The following is a 16,796-nucleotide window of genomic DNA, read 5'->3' as shown; positions in this document are numbered from 1 at the left end:
CAGCATCGTTGCTGCTGGCCTGTAGGCTTCCTCCTTAGCCTTCTGAATCCATTCAGAGGACTCTTTTTCTCTCAACATAAAAATCACTCCCTTGCCCAAATTCTCAGTGAAATCAGGAATTTTTGTCTGTTTGATTCTTGTGTTTCCAGAGCCTATAACACTGCACAGTAGAAGCTCAGTAAATGCTTGTTGGTTAAATAAGCATGTTTCTACTCTGTACTAACAGCAGTATAGTCCATCCTCCTTGGCATGGCCTAGGAGGCCCTCGACGTTCCAAACCGCCCACCTAGCTCTCTGTCCCCTCCGTGTCTCTGCCCCATGCCCACCTCTGCCCTTTCTTTCCTCTTCCCTCTCCCTGTTTCCCTTCTCCCACCCACCTACCTGGCTGTGCCTTATCACCCCCAAGGCTGAGGTCGTGGGAGCCCTGGGGAAGCCTTCTCAGCTCCCTCCTGTCATGTGCTGTCCAGCTGTGTTCTCAGAATACCCATGGAAACCTCACAGCGCTTGGTACATTGTGCTGCCACTGCTGGCTGACCCCGCTAGACTATTTGTATCTTTATCTCCTATACCTGGTCTTCATCCACCCACTCATTCAGCTGACAGTGACGAGATACCCGCCCTGAGCCCCTGCCCTCACGGAGCCTGCATGCTAGTGGTACATGGCTGGTATTCAGTAAGTGTATCCTGAAGGGCTGTATTGCTCCCTCTTATATAAAACTCATGGCCCGGTAGATACTGTTAAATGTGCATTATACTTTATAACTTATTACCATTTAACACTTCTATGAAGTAGGATGATGACTCTCATCATTTACCAGATTTGAAAAACCAAGGCACAGAGCGGTTGAGTACTTTGCCTGCTGACACAGAGCCAGTAATAGGAAGAGTCTGGATTTGAAGCCAGAGCCCACTCGCTCAACTCACTGAGCCATACTGACTCTTAGATGTATCCTTGTTGCTGCGATGTTAGTGAGAAAGTGTGGGATGAGTTGATAAATCAAGTCTTGCACACTGTTATCTCTGGGGCTTTGCGATGCAGGCCCTGGCCATCAGCTTTGCCTTCACCACTCAGAGCAAACTGCACCCTCTTTTATCCATAGGGAGACAGGGGCGGAGCTAGGACTGAATTCATCTCAACCCACATTGGTCCCCGGTCCTCTGAGAAGGAGGATGACAGCCTTCAAGTGTTTCTTGTGTCCACAGAGGACTGTGGAGTGCCCTATCTAATCTCAACAGGAAGTATTAGAAAAAGACTCATGAGATAAGTCATAAGGAAGACGTGAGTGAGTGTGAGGCGGCCCCTAAGGGGTGGCTGACGGCTGCGGACTTCCATGTTGACTGCTTTCAGATCTCACCCCATTTCCCTGTCTTTTCTTGACTTTCTCTTCAGATTAAGGGCTCGGATGAGTCTAAAAGGACTTGTCAGAGATTTGAGGAGAGTGAAGATTTTTAGGGCTTCCCAGGTGGCGCTAGTGGTAAAGGACCTGCCTGCCAATGCGTGAGACATAAGAGACATGGGTTCGATCCCTGGACTGGGAAGATCCCCTGGAGGAGGAAATGGCAACCCACTTCTGTATTCTTGCCTAGGAAATCCCATGGACAGAGGAGACTGGTGGCCTATGGTCCATAGGGTCACAAAGATTCGGACATGACTGAGCACAATCATATACAAAGATTCTTGCCTCACATCAAAATAGACAGGAAGCTGGCAGCACTGAGCCCCCAGCATACCCAGTGAAGCCACGGGACGCTGGTTGCCAAGATCATTTTAAAGATGGAGTTGGAGGGCAGCCCTGCTTCAAGCACCTAGGGGACACCCACACACGTGTTCCTTCACCCTCTCCAGCCTGCCCCCGGGGGTCCAGGACATAAAGAACCCCTCGGAAGCTTCTAAAGACTCATCAGGCGGCTGCCCCTGGTTCATTTGCATGTTTGTCAATCATAGAACACCTCTCCGTACCTCAGTCTTCACCTGGGGCTTTAGCATCCTGGGCAGATAGTTGCTGTTCCTGTAGGTGAACAGATAGGGATTCTCCTGCAGAGAAAGATAATGTATTGTAACCATGATCCAAGAATCCATATCCTTGAACCATCAGGTCTTATCATCCAGCAATGCCTTTGGCCAGTTTGAAGCATTCATACCATCCTTTAAATGATGAGAAAACCATCCTCTGGCTTTTCTTCTCTGTACTGCCCACTAGTTCCCTGCAGGAGTTCATTAACACTTTGAAATTTCCCATTTGCTACAGTCAGCATCTCTTGCTCTCTATCTGAGGTTCATGCCACCAGACGCAGTAGGTATATTTCCATGAAAAGAGAACTTAAAGTTTCCTGAGAGCCAAGGCCAAGAGAAAAATGTGATGAATTGCATAGTTCTTACAGTCCAGTAACAAAAAACTTACCAATTCATCAAGAAAGCCAAAAATTTGACCAGCATTACGTGATAAGAGGAATTCTACTCATTTACGTTGTCATTTTAAAAATTAATTTATTAATCAACATTAATTCTACACCTACTATACACTGAGCACATATTTAAGACACCCATCTTGGCATCTGGGGCCAGGTGAGCTGTGGCTTTGTTCCTATGCCCTGCATAGGTATGCAAGGGGCCTGAGTTCTATTAAAACAGTTCTCCTGGCCCACAGGTATAAACCTTAGGTATGCCCAGGCCCAGAAGAACAGATCCATGACTCTAATGGGGCTAATGTCTCATCCAGGTGAGACCCACTTTCACAGCAAAGCCCACTTCTTTATGACCCCGCCATTCTTCCCAACTCAGTAGGAGATCCGCCCCCCCACCTCCGCCCCCTCCAGTCCTTGCCTACCTGGGAGGGACATGTCAGAGGCCTTCTCTCTTTTGCACTGAACGGTTCATCTTTCTGTCCTGCTGGTTGCATCTGGAATAGAAGGTAATATTTAGAACAGCAAAGTCTTACACAGGTGGCAGCATCCTAGGGTACCACTGAGAGAAGCTCATTCGCCCTGTGTTTCTCAGAGTGTGACCCTGGGCGGGCAGCATCAGCTGGGAACACATTAGAAATGCCACTTCCCAGCCCCCAGCCCTGGGGTGGGGCCCAGCTCCCTGTGTTTTATCAAGTCCTCCAGGGATTCTGATGTCCGCTCAAGCTGAATTCCACTGCGGGAGAGGAAACACCAATGCCCAGCCCACTGCTCCTATTTCAGGGAGACTGAACACCAGAGAGAACTGAACACCATCTAGTCAAAGCTATGGTTTTTCCAATAGTCAGTTATGGATGTGAGAGTTGAGCCATAAAGAAGGCAGAGCACCAAAGAATCGATGATTTCAAACTGTGATGCTAGAGAAGACTCTTGAGAGTCCCTTCAGCAGCAAGGAGATCAAACCAGTAAATCCTAAAGGAAATCAACCCTGAAGACTCATAGGAAGCACTGATGCTGAAGCTCCAATACTTTGGCCACCTGGTGTGAGGAGCCGACTTATCAGAAAAGACCCTGATGCTGGGAAAGAGTGAGGGAAAGAGGAGAAGGGGGTGACGGAGGATGAGATGATTGGATGGCATCATCAACTCAATGGACATGAGTCTGAGCAAACTCAGGGAGACAGTGAAGGACAGGGAAGCCTGGCATGTTGCAGTCCATGGGGTCGCAGAGTCGGACATGACTGAACGACTGAACAACAACTTGAGTTCCATTGCAGGAGAGGAACCACCGATTCCCAGCCCACTGTTATGACAGGGAAACTGAACACCAGAGAGACTGAACTGACATGAGGACCTGGGTGTCCAGATCAAGTCGAATCACTCTCATGCAGGCTTCCTGACCTTCCAGCAGCTGGTTATTTGTTCTGCTTGACTTCCTGTACCCCGTCCTTGCTGCCCTGCTGCTGCCTGGCTCCCTGATTACATTTCTCTCTGAGAGGAGAATAGGAATGGGAAGGAAAGGCAAATACACGGTGTAAAACAGCAGGGAATGAATGAAACCCTTGGTCACCTGGCAAGCCCCGTGTTCCTACCTGGGACACAGAGGTGCAGGGGCATGGGGCACAGCACGGCCCCACGCTAACAACTAGAGAAAGTGTCTGCATTTCAGGAACAGTGATAGTGGTATCAGCACTGATAGAGACAGCTACTTAAATGATGACTGAAGCCTATCTGACATAGCAAAAAGCGACGTAGCGAAAAGTGTGTGGTGTATCCACAGGGAGAGCAGCGGAGGATCCACTCGGGGAAATTCACTGGAGGGAAGATGAGAAAATGAAGGCAGTTGGAGAATTCAATGGAGGAGGAATTTTAAGCTCCTTCTGTTATTTTAAAATGTTCACGGTACTTTTGTAAGGGACTTCCCAGGTGGCACGAGTGGTAAAGATCTTGACTGCTAATGAAGGTAGATGTAAAAGACATGGGTTTGATCCCTGGGTCGGGAAGATTTTCTGGAAGAGGGTACGGTAACCCACTCCAGTATTCTTTCCTGGAGAATCCCATGGACAGAGAACCTGGCAGGCTACAGTTCAAAGGGTCGCAAAGAGTCAGAGATGACTGAAGCAACTTAGAATGCACACACACACACATATATACCTTTGTAAACACTTAAGAGAAAAATGCAGTGGCTTTGAGAGATCGTAGATTTTCTCTTGCCCGCACTTCTACTACTTGGAAACCTCGTGTTTGCTGCCATCACTGCTGCCCCAAGGGGCTGGGCTCCTAGGGCACCCCAGCCTGCTACTCCCTCCCCAGGGACCCCGATAAGGGACACGAGAGACAGTAGACTGTGGGACGGACTCCCCTGTCTGGCTCAGTCATGGGCTCTGCCATCTTGCAAGAGGCCTTTTAGACTCCTCAGCAGTATCTTATCCTAGCATCTGTGCCCAGTGAACAGGAAAGAACTTTACCCTTCTTGGGATTGGCTTGTCACCCAAACGGACCAGGTCAGATAAAAGGGTGTAATTAACCTTTTGGCAAAGGAGTGGCAACCTTTCACTCAGGGGCTGGAGGAAGAACAGGGCTCCTCAGCTCCTTTCAGTTTTATTCTAATGGTGGACACTTCTAAGTGTGGGAGTCCCAACCATAAGGTTCAGGACTGCTCCGAAAGGAAGTGTTCAGTGGGCCTGGCTTGGTGGCCTGAAGTCAAACTGGCCTGATTTCTCCAATCTTTCAAGAATTTAATCAATGATAGAATCTGGAGAGAAACACTGAGAAAACCACATCATGATTATTTTAGTCAAATGGATATCACAGAGCCTAATTTTTTTAAGGACTCCAAAGGAAGATTCATAGGTTTTCTCAATAAACCCATCTGCATGAATAATCTTGTCCTAAATGTCTCTTTGGAAGGAATGATACTAAAGCTGAAACTCCAGTACTTTGGCCACCTCATGCGAAGAGTTGACTCATTGGAAAAGACCCTGATGCTGGGAGGGATTGGGGGCAGGAGGAGAAGGGGACGACAGAGGATGAGATGGCTGGATGGCATCACTGACTCAATGGATGTGAGTCTGAGTGAACTCCGGGAGTTGGTGATGGACAGGGAGGCCTGGTGTGCTGTGATTCATGGGGTCACAAAGAGTCGGACACGACTGAGTGACTGAACTGAACTGAACTGAACTGAAATGTCTCTTTATCCATCACCTACATCCTTCCTGCTGCCATTAATTCCTTTTACACCTGCTCTGGCCCTCCATCCTCAGGATGGAAAATGACTTGCTCCATCAAAAGGACACTCGTGTGTCCCTCCACCCACCACCCCACACTGCACACACATGCACGCACTCCAGGGACACTGATGCTGGTCTCTGCTCTTGGTCGCCCTTCAGTACTTTCATCGCTTGCGTCTCCTGTGCGTTGGCTTCCCTGCCCCCACGATGAACTGGAGTGTGGGAGGTGCAGGGGGATGACCTCAGACATGCTCTTGAGACTCCCACTCCACTGGGAGCCATTCCCCAGCCTTCTTGCTCTGCCCTGAGATTCTAACACTAGCACAGGGCTTGGCATAAGGTGGGGGTCCGTGGCCACTGGATCTGGCAACTGAGCCCCCACAGGTGGGTCTCGTCAACACTACTGTTGTATAAGAATTATCAGAATTTACCGGGGAGGCAGGAAGGGCCTGGGAATGAATTACATCCCAAACACAAATCCTCCTCTGCTTTGTGTCAGGAGCTTAACTTCCATCTGAGTGGTTCATTCAGCTGGGATGGTGCTAGGTGTGTGGGGTTTTCCTTTACCAACTCTCAGAGCTCACACCCATCCTGAGCTCAGCCAGGGGAGCAGACAACGCGTGGTTGGCTCAGCCAGCCCCACTGTTGTGTCCTGGGGCGAGGCCAAGGAGAGAAGCGATAGAATCCGGGCCTCTGTGGTCATAGCAATTCTGCTGGCTCCTCTCTGCTCCCCAAGCAAGAGGGTGGCCCTCTCTCGGGCCTCTGTGGGTCTGCAAATCTGGCCATGATGGACAAAACTGGCTTTGACAACTCTGTGGTCTCGGTGGGGTCCAACACAGCAGAGAGGCACAGAGGTAGAGGAAGGGAGGCTCGTGGTCTCCCCATGTCCCTGAGAGGACACAGGGGAGAACCCAAGGGAGAATGCTCCTGTATTTTCCAAGGCCTTCTGAGGCTGGCCAGGAGAGAAAATGGGGCCCAGAAAGACCACGTGATGCACCTCAAGAAACAACCAAAAGCACAGCTGGACCCGAACCTAGGTTTTCTGGCTTGTTAGCCGGTGCCCTTTCCTGAAACCTGTTACTGCCCTGATTTCTCATAAATAACCCCAGGCCTGCAGGCACTGTCGGTGTGTTCTGGCAGCTGTGCTTGCTCTGGGAGTGAGATGGTGTGATAGCCTGTCATTTCACCCCAGAGGAAGAAGGGCACAGACCTTCCTGGGGATACACTTCTCTCCTAGTGACAGCTCCAGGAAGCGTGAGGCCTCTCGCTGGGAAATGGTTACTGTTTGGGCTGGGCAGGTAACTGCCCACCTAGGAAAGCCATCTCCACCTCAAAGCCCCGGGACACCAACTAGGTCCCAGTCCCTGGTCTTGAATGCGAGACCTTCTGTTCCCCTCTGGGCTCCTGGGGAGGAGAGAGGTTTGGCTGAGCTTAAAGCATCAGCTCTCCTCCCCCAGAGAGAGGACAGGGGAGGGCAGCCTGTGCAGGACCAGTCACTTTCCTTGGCCCTTCACAGGAGATCAGCAGCAAAGTGGTTTTCCGGGGAATATCTCGCCCAGGGGTCAGGCCCACTAAAAAGGGTCCTCATCCAAAGAAATCAAATGCTTCCTCTGAAGGCTGGTGTGACTCCGTGGACCCGGGCTGCCTGGGCCGGCCCTGCCCCTCCCTGTCTCATCGGCTACCACACATCCAACTGCAGCTGCTCATGGACTCAGCACAGCACCCCAGTCGTGGAGATGGAGAGAAAAATTTTTCTAATTCAAGGAAGAAGAAAACCACGTTTCTGTCTTGGGAATTCTAAAAATAAGACAGCTTGGATGGGGAAAGAAGTAAATGGCAAAATCAGGTCTCTGTCTGGTGTCCTGGAGAGGCTCAGAGTCTTGACAGAACATTCCATCCATCGACGAATCCCAGACAGCCCTGGGGGAAACTTCAGAGTCTGGAGAAAGCCTGTCCCAGTCAGAGGAGGAAGGGTCACTGTAGGGAGGGAGCCACACGCTCACCATGTGTCGGCTCAGCGGTTTTGCAGAAAGGGATCTGAGACCCTAGGTTTGCACGCCCGTGAGAGCTTTGAGCCCAGGTCTTCATCACTCTCGAGTCTGCGCTCACCCCAGGCACCACCCTGGGCCCTGGGCACCACATGACAGTCCTTAAGTGTGAAGTGAGGGAAACCCAGACCCACTGGCTACGTGAGCCTGATCCCTAGTGCCTGACTCCCAGTGAAGTCTCCCAGACAGACTCCAGGGAGGTGTCCCTGCCTCCAGGAAGAGCGGAACTGAGGCTTTCCAGGGAGCCCTGCTCACTGTCAGGGCTACAGCCCAGCTTCTGGGAAGAGGAGGGGAAGCTCCCAGGGGTCCCAGCTGGGCCATCACTAGGTGTGGGAGGGACCCCTGGTGGCCCAGAATCACCATCATCCTGGAGTCCTCGTGGTTCCTGCAGCCCCTCCAGCAGCGAGTGGGCAGGCCGGGCGCAGCGGCAGAGTCCTGCCCCTCCTTCCACAGAACAAACCCCAGGTTATCAGTGCAGCTCCGGGACCCCCAGCCACTCACCATGCTGTTCCAGAGAGTCAAGCCGAGAGCGGTGGGATCCTGGAATGGCTGCTCCCCCTGAAAGAGAACCAGAGGAAGAGCCCTGTGTGCCCCGAGGGATGGGATAGCCCTGCCACACACTCTTGAAGCTCTCCCGGCAGAGATGGGGGGCCCCTGATGCACCTCGATCCTTCATGCTTCCCCATTAAGAATGTTGGGAACTTAGAGGACTGCTGTCTGGGGTCAGGGCTGGGAGGTGAGGGCCTGGAGAGGCGGGTTACACGCCTGGCTGCTACTTGTCATCGTGGGGTTGTACACACTGAACTAACGAGCAGAAGGAGCAGGTGGCACAGAAGTGATTCAGGTGTGGTCTGAGTAGGAGGGGGATGGGAACTAATATTCCTCCTCCTCCTCTTTCTAAACCACTATTTAAACATGACAGAAGTCCCGGAGGGACACAGTGACTCCAGGAAACAGAAACCTAGAGCCTGGCGGGAGAACGGCCCCAGATGCATGGTGCTAAAGCCCCAGAGGCATCAGAGACCTTGTGGAGCTGAGCGCGCCTGGACCCACCACAGCGCTTGTGGTCGCGGGCCTCCTGGGGTGAGAGGCATGGGTCCAGTGACCTGGGTGAGGAAGCAACTAGAATCATCCTCCCTTGTAAGGATGGGTGTGGAGGAGCCTGCAGAGAGAGGAGTGTGGCGTGGTGCCTGGAAATTCCACCTTGAATAGTCACCGTGGCTGAGAGATACGGAAGGCTTCCACACCAGGCGCTGTTCGAAGTTCCTCACACCTATTTACTCACCCCTGACAACCACCCTAAAGGAGGGACTACTAACAATGGCCCTAACATCCCAAGTGAGGAACCAAAGCAAAGAAAGTTCAGACAACTTGCCCACGGTCACAGAGGAAGCCCATTCCAGAGCTGGAAGCTGTCTGTGTGAAGTCCATGCTCTTTATCTCCAGGCTGCTCTGACTCTCGGAACCCACCTCACAGGGTCAGCCAGCCCCACGGGGAAATGGGCCCCAGAGTATAAGAGAAAACCGCAGCATTTCCCCTGAGACTGCACGTCCTGGGCTGGGTCTCCTGTGGAGGAGAGGGCGGGGGCAGGAGAGGGTGTGGGCCGGGCCTCACTCACTGAGGTTGGCGGCAGGGCTCTCTCGTAGAAGAAAGGCTGGAAGACGACTGCGAAGGACTCCTGCTCGTTGTACTTGCTGGAGGCCAGGAGACGTTCCCAAGTTTCCTGAAGAAAGGAGTACCGTCAAGGCTCAGCCTGCCCCAACCTCCCATCGTCCCAGCAAGGAGCTCCCAGCAAGTCCCTCACCCCTGCCCCGGTCACAATGACCCACCCATGCTGGTCTGATTTGTATGCTGTTTGGAAGCTCCTCTCATCTCATATTTTGGGGCCCTATGATTGACTAAATTGGGTTTTCATTCTTCTCTGAAGTGCTAGAATCAGGTTATAGCAGAGTTAGACCTGAAATATATTCTCTGAGAGCTCAAGAAGTGTACAGCTGCCAGCACATAGCTAGGGCCCCCATGCTCTCTTCAAGGGCTGAGTTCTGTAGAGGGATATGCTATGACCCCCGTCAGAAACTGTCCCTTCCTGAGTGAGTTAAGTGCCACACAGCTTCACAGATATAATTTTCTTCTTAGATTAAAAATCATCGTGGTAACGTGTATCAGTGGGAGCTGTGCTTTGTGCTGTTTGCTGGTGGGGATGAAGGCTTCTGCTGAGCCACCCACACTGTCATGGGGTCTCTGCTGTAAGCTAGATACACATCTTCAGGGGCTATTGTCCCTGACTATAGTCTGGGGCACAAGCCTAATCTGGGCAAACTAGCTCAGCAGCCACAGTATAAGCGGTAATGATGACCAAACAATCTCGGAGTGATCTCCAAAGTTCTTCAGCGTCTTTAACTGTAGGTACCACCACCACCCTCGCACTTCCATCTACTCTCCCCCCAGAAACCAGTACTGTAGTCCGCACTTTACATCCAGGAAAATCATGTCACCACCCGGAAGTGACCCAAGAGGAGTTGCTGCCTTCGGTTCCTGACTCTCAGTCCTGACTTCAGCAGGTGGGGTCCCACCTCAGCAAGCTGGCACCCTCATTGTTCCTACACCTCTGTTTTTATGACCACCCTCCCCTGTGAGCCAGCAGCCAGTGTCTCAGAGTGGGCTCACCTGGTAAGTCCACTGGGTCACAACATTGCTCAGCCGCGAGGTCTCCCCTGAGCACCTGCAGGGCTGGGCCGTGGGGCTGCAGGTTAAAACAAGCCAGAAGTGAGTGTGGATGCAGTGCTGGGACCATCCAGGCAGCCCCTTGGGGAAAGATGGGGATGCGGGGACTGGGAGCTGCTTAGGGAGCAGGGAAGGGATGAGGTGGGGGTCTCAGAGGGTCCAGGAAAAAGAAGGAAGTAAGGAAAGAAGAAAGGGAGGATGGGAGGGACACACTGGGGAGAAAAAGAGTACATTATGGAGACATCTCCTGATGCCTCCCTCCCTCCCCTAGAGGCCCACCTCCTCTCCTTCCTTCCCCTACTCTAAAACCCTCTCCCTTCTTCCTCTTCAAATGCCCCTTTCCTCTCCTTTCCATCACCACCACCTCCAGCCATCCCTGTCCTGACTTTATCCACGTGAACTTCTTTTCTGGGTTCAGTTCAGTTGCTCAGTCATGTCCGACTCTTTGCAACTCCATGGACTGTAGTACTATCCATCACCAAGGACATCACGAAGGATATCTTTTCTGGGTACAAGGCCAGAAATCTCAAAATTTAGGTTCAGAAAGTTTAAATTCTCTGAAACATCTCAGAAATATATGGGGATCAAGTTGTATGAAAATAAAATCCACTTAGGCTAAATTGTCTCTCCCAATGTCCTGAAGTAACATGTCTTGGCTTCTGGATGTTTTGCCCAAGCTGTTTTGTAAACTCTCAAGTCATTCTGGTGGGAGGAGGGCACCTGGCGCCACGTCAACTAGAGTGACTATTTCATTCCTTAACTCAGGCCCCTCCTGCAGCCCAACTCTGCCCCCACCGGCTGTGTGATCACACACACGTCCCCTAGCCTCTCTCCAACTCCATCCCTTGGATTAGTTAATGCACGTGAAGTGCCTCACACAGTGCCTGGCACATGGCACCAAGCCGCAAATGCTGGTCCCCTTCCACTTCCCTTTTTACCTAAGCAGAGTCTTCTGATGCCAGTGTGAGCCCCTCAGAGCCTCAGAGAGATCGACTAGGTTCACAAATGCTTTGGGGACCTAGGGAGATACAAGGGAAAAGATGAACATTTGCAGAGTCAGGGTCATGGCTCCATGGCCTTTCTGGAACCCTTGGTTTGAGCTTAGTTTGGGGTCCAGTTGAGCACGTTAGGCCTCTCTTTGTTAAATAGGTAGGCCCTTTGGGAGATGGTTGGTTGGGTTTGGTTCAAAGCTTTTAGCCCTGCCGCTGTGCCATCATCCCCCATGGTGGGCAGGGCGCCTCCGCACCACAGTATGGACAGGGCAGCAAGACCTGGTGATAATAGGACTGTAGCCTCTCTTCTTCTCCCAGAGCTCCCCTGGGGTTTCCAAGATATGCAGTGCTCTCACTGGTCACTTAGTGGAGCTCTGAGGGTTCTCAAGGTCCCTCCAGGCCATCATCCCCCTAGACGCAGTCAGAGCCAGTCCTCAGGAAATAGCAGGTCACCAAGAACCCAGGGGAGAACTGGCCTATATCCTTCCTCCTCTCCAGAGGTCCCTCAGGAATATCCTTTGCAAGAGTAAACAGTTCTATATCTGATCCGTTTATCATCAAAAGGGCAAGAAGCCTGGCTCTTCCAATGCCTTCCCTTTCTCTGGGGTCTTGGACTTCTTCTTGGGAGTCTGTTTCCCCTCCCATTGGAGGCCATTTAAAGAAAACCTGAACCCCACCAACCCGCAGAAGGGCAGCTTCTCTTGGCTGCTACAGGCACCTGTGACGGAGTTCTGGGTGCCTGGGCCCACAGAGCTGGGGGAGCCTCACCTCCTGGTGCAAGTAGTCCAGCGCCCTGGTCAGCTGGTCCATGCTGCTCATCACGTGACTTTGCTATGGAAGGAGAAATGTGCTAAATGTGGGTGGGACGAGATGCCCAGGCTCATACCGGCCTGTCTCTTGCTTTCCCCAACCACCTCCACCCACCTCGATGGGCCTGATAGTGACAAAGGCCCTGTCTAGATCCCAGTCTCCCACAGACAGGTGTAGAGTTCCCAGAGCTTCCTAGGTTGTTTTTTTTTTTTTTTTTTGGTCCATTCTCTGACTTCCCAGACACATCACTCACCACCAGGAAAAGTGTCATGTCAGGGAAGAGCAAGCCCAAATCAAGGCAATTAGAAAGCTGACATTTGGGACAGGAGACCAGACTTACTCCCAAAGGCTGATGGAATCACTTTGACCTGAAGAAAATCAGGTCCAGAGCAGGGACATAATTATGCTTGGATTTAAGGACACGGAAGGTCCTCCAAACTTCTCCATGGCACTCTTAGCAGACCTCCCCCTACCACATCCACCCCAAGAAAAGGACTCCTGCCACTGACTATTTAAAGACACCTCCTGCCCACCCAATTCCTCTTGTGTAATGAAAATAAGCAAATAAGAGCACTTCAAAAAAAAAACAGCCATGGTTTATGTTTTTGGTGTAAAAACAAAACAAAAGTAAACTTTTCAACAAGACAATCTTCTCAGCTGCCTGCAAACCTGACGTCCCCTGAGGCAAAGTGGCTCAGAGGAAGACAAAGCATGCCTTGCAGGCACTGACTCTGGAGACAGCTGTCAATCACTCAGGCTGGGACTGCGTGGAGGGCAGTCTCCCCCATCCTGTGCCTTTGCTTCAGTGCAAGGAGATCCCCTGCTAGCCAGTCCCACCCATGCTGCTGCCATCAGTTCAGTTCAGTTCAGTTCAGTTGCTCAGTCGTGTCTAACTCTTTGCGACCCCATGAATCGCAGCACGCCAGGCCTCCCTGGCCATCACCAACTCCTGGAGTTCACCCAGACTCACGTCCATTGAGTCAGTGATGCCATCTAGCCATTTCATCCTCTGTCGTCCCCTTCTCCTCCTGCCCACAATCCCTCCCAGCATCAGAGTCTTTTCCAATGAGTCAACTCTTCACATGAGGTGGCCAAAGTACTGGAGTTTCAGCTTTAGCATCATTCCTTCCAAAGAAATCCCAGGGCTGATCTCCTTCAGAATGGACTGGTTGGATCTCCTTGCAGTCCAAGGGACTCTCAAGAGTCTTCTCCAACACCACAGTTCAAAAGCATCAATTCTTTGGCGCTCAGCCTTCTTCACAGTCCAACTCTCACATCCATACATGACCACAGGAAAAACCATAGCCTTGACTAGACGAACCTTTGTTGGCAAAGTAATGTCTTTGCTTTTGAATATGCTATCTAGGTTGGTCATAACTTTCCTTCCAAGGAGTAAGCGTCTTTTAATTTCATGGCTGCAGTCACCATCTGCAGTGATTTTGGAGCCCAGAAAAATAAAGTCTGACACTGTTTCCACTGTTTCCCCATCTATTTCCCATGAAGTGATGGGACTGGATGCCATGATCTTCGTTTTCTGAATGTTGAGCTTTAAGCCAACTTTTTCACTCTCCACTTTCACTTTCATCAAGAAGCTTTTTAGTTCCTCTTCACTTTCTGCCATAAGGGTAGTGTCATCTGCATATCTGAGGTTATTGATATTTTTCCCAGCAATCTTGATTCCAGCTTGTGTTTCTTCCAGTCCAGCGTTTCTCATGATGTACTCTGTATATAAGTTAAATAAACAGGGTGACAATATACAGCCTTGACGTACTCCTTTTCCTATTTGGAACCAGTCTGTTGTTCCATGTCCAGTTCTAGGTGTTGCTTCCTGACCTGCATACAGGTTTCTCAAGAGGCAGATCAGGTGGTCTGGTATTCCCATCTCTTTCAGAATTTTCCACAGTTTATTGTGATCCACACAGTCAAAGGCTTTGGCATAGTCAATAAAGCAGAAGTAGATGTTTTTCTGGAACTCTCTTGCTTTTTCCATGATCCAGCGGATGTTGGCAATTTGATCTCTGGTTCCTCTGCCTTTTCTAAAACCAGCTTGAACATCAGGAAGTTCACGGTTCACACATTGCTGAAGCCTGGCTTGGAGAAGTTTGAGCATTACTTTACTAGCATGTGAGATGAGTGCAATTGTGCGGTAGTTTGAGCATTCTTCGGCATTGCCTTTCTTTGGGATTGGAATGAAAACTGACCTTTTTCAGTCCTGTGGCCACTGCTGAGTTTTCCAAATTTGCTGGCATATTGAGTGCAGCACTTTCACAGCATCATCTTCCAGGATTTGAAATAGCTCAACTGGAATTCCATCACCTCCACTAGCTTTGTTCGTAGTGATGCTTTCTAAGGCCCACTTGACTTCACATTCCAGGATGTCTGGCTCTAGGTCAGTGATCACAGCATCGTGATTATCTGGGTCGTGACGATCTTTTTTGTACAGTTCTTCTGTGTATTCTTGCCATCTCTTCTCAATATCTTCTGCTTCTGTTAGGTCCATACCATTTCTGTCCTTTATCGAGTGCATCTTTGCATGAAATGTTCCCTTGGTATCTCTAATTTTCTTGAAGAGATCTCTAGTCTTTCCCATTCTGTTGTTTTCCTCTGTTTCTTTGCATTTATCGCTGAAGAAGGCTTTCTTATCTCTTCTTGCTGTTCTTTGGAACTCTGCATTCAGATGCTTATATCTTTCCTTTTCTCCTTTGCTTTTCGCTTCTCTTCTTTTCACAGCTATTTGTAAGGCCTCCCCAGACAGCCATTTTGCTTTTTCGCATTTCTTTTCCATGAGGATTGTCTTGATTCCTGTCTCCTGTACAATGTCACGAACCTCATTCCATAGTTCATCAGGCACTCTATCAGATCTAGGCCCTTAAATCTATTTCTCATTTCCACTGTATAATCATAAGGGATATGATTTAGGTCATACCTGAATGGTCTAGTGGTTTTCCCTACTTTCTTCAATTTAAGTCTGAATTTGGCAATAAGGAGTTCATGATCTGAGCCATAGTCAGCTGCTGCCATAGCCAGCAATAAAGCCTTCTGTCTCATTTTTTTTCTCTCCCTGAGCATGACATTCAGCATCACACTTTCCCTTCTAAAGAGGCATGGGAAGTCTGTCGAGAAACGGCCTCACTTCCCCTCTGGACCATACTCAGGGCATCCCTCTTCCCTTGGGGAGTCCCTGCATGGTTCTCCTTGGACTGCAAACTCTGCTTTAGAAAATTCTTGGTCAAGGTGCCTATTCACTGCTGCAGAGTGAGCTGGGGCCCACCTAGGCTTTCCAAGTGCTGAACGGTTGCCCCTGGGGCACCAACTGTCCCTGTTCTTTAGTGGAAGACAGGATACTCCTATAAAATGTCCCTTGCCTATGATATCACATATGATAAACTTCTCCATAAGTTGAAATCAGGAAAAAGTTTATTTCTTCAAATGCATGTGTGCTAAGTCATTTCAGTTGTGTCCAACTCCTTGCAATCCTAGGGACTGTAGCCCATTAGGCTCCTCTGTCTATGGGATTCTCCAGCAAGAATACTGGAGTGGATTGCCATGAAGATCTCCAGGGGATCTTCCTGACCCAGGGATCGAACCCCACATCTCTTATGTCTCCTGCATTGGCAGGAGGGTTCTTTACCACTAGCGCCACTTGGGAAGCCCTGTTTCTTCAAATGAACTTGCATATTTCCACTGATATCTTTTGCCCCTAGAATCAGAAGAACGCTCTATTATCAAATATGTGCCTGCAACCAGACAACTTTTTCTAACAAATTATTTCCCTGGGATTCATTCCGAGAAGTAAGATTATTTAGCCAAAAGGCACAAACACTTTTAGATTTCCTGAGTCATACTGCCAGTGTGTGCCCTCCAAAATGTTGACATCCATTTCCAAAGAATAAGTGAGTGTATTTTTGAAACCAAGGGTTGTTATCCATTAGATACGTTAAACTGTAACTTGCTTAATAAATAATGAACTTTAATCTGCTTTCACTGATCAAGCTCGCTTTAATTGTTTTTACAATAACTTGTATGTCTTCCAAGCATGATGTAGCTTAAACAATGAGATGTTTGCCCAAGTTGTTTTTCAGGAATTTGGAGTCAGCTGTTCACTGGCTCGAGCTCCAACTGAATAATGGTTGAGACCTCCAAATGGGCATGTGTTGAGTGTTCCATTGGTGACCTTTTGATATCAGAAGACCCTGAACTCCACCTTGAGAACAGGCCGACACAGCCTTTTTCTGAACACGCGTCCCATGAATAAGCAGGTATTAACAGCTTGGTTGCACCTGTGCAGAACTACAATTCCCTCACCTTTTTCTTCTCTCCGGTCACCTTTCTCCCACACTCCCCATGCCTCAGATCACCCTGTCTCTATCCCATAAATGTCCCGAGGTAGATGTGAGAATTGTTCTCCCACCTCCTCGCTTGGCTGCCTGGTGAATAAATCCTATCTCTCTGCAAACCTTGGTGTCCCAGGGCTGCTGTGCATGGGGCAAACAAACTGGATTCAGGAGCAAATTCTTGCAGTGTAAGTCTTCATCTTTTTCCCTTCTCCTCTCTCTTATTCTGATTTTTTTCTTACTCCCTACATTTAG

General features: G+C 49.9%; 1 protein-coding gene across 1 annotated transcript in view; it reads right to left on the bottom strand.

Moving 5' to 3' along the window:
* Positions 1-16,796, bottom strand: part of PLB1 (phospholipase B1) — a 173,219-nt gene that overhangs the window by 70,590 nt on the left and 85,833 nt on the right. The window contains exons 12-18 of the mRNA XM_070379301.1: positions 12,166-12,228; positions 11,344-11,423; positions 10,349-10,424; positions 9,300-9,404; positions 8,182-8,238; positions 2,829-2,900; positions 1,961-2,035 (exon numbers count right to left, since the gene is read on the bottom strand). Coding sequence (XP_070235402.1) covers positions 1,961-2,035; positions 2,829-2,900; positions 8,182-8,238; positions 9,300-9,404; positions 10,349-10,424; positions 11,344-11,423; positions 12,166-12,228 — 528 coding nt within the window. The remainder of the gene's footprint in view (positions 1-1,960; positions 2,036-2,828; positions 2,901-8,181; positions 8,239-9,299; positions 9,405-10,348; positions 10,425-11,343; positions 11,424-12,165; positions 12,229-16,796) is intronic.

The sequence above is a fragment of the Bos mutus genome, chromosome 11, assembly GCF_027580195.1.
Source record: "Bos mutus isolate GX-2022 chromosome 11, NWIPB_WYAK_1.1, whole genome shotgun sequence".
In the NCBI taxonomy this organism is placed as follows: Eukaryota; Metazoa; Chordata; class Mammalia; order Artiodactyla; family Bovidae; genus Bos; species Bos mutus.
The sequence above is the reverse complement of the archived record's forward strand: the minus strand, read 5'-3'. Positions and strand labels throughout refer to the sequence as shown.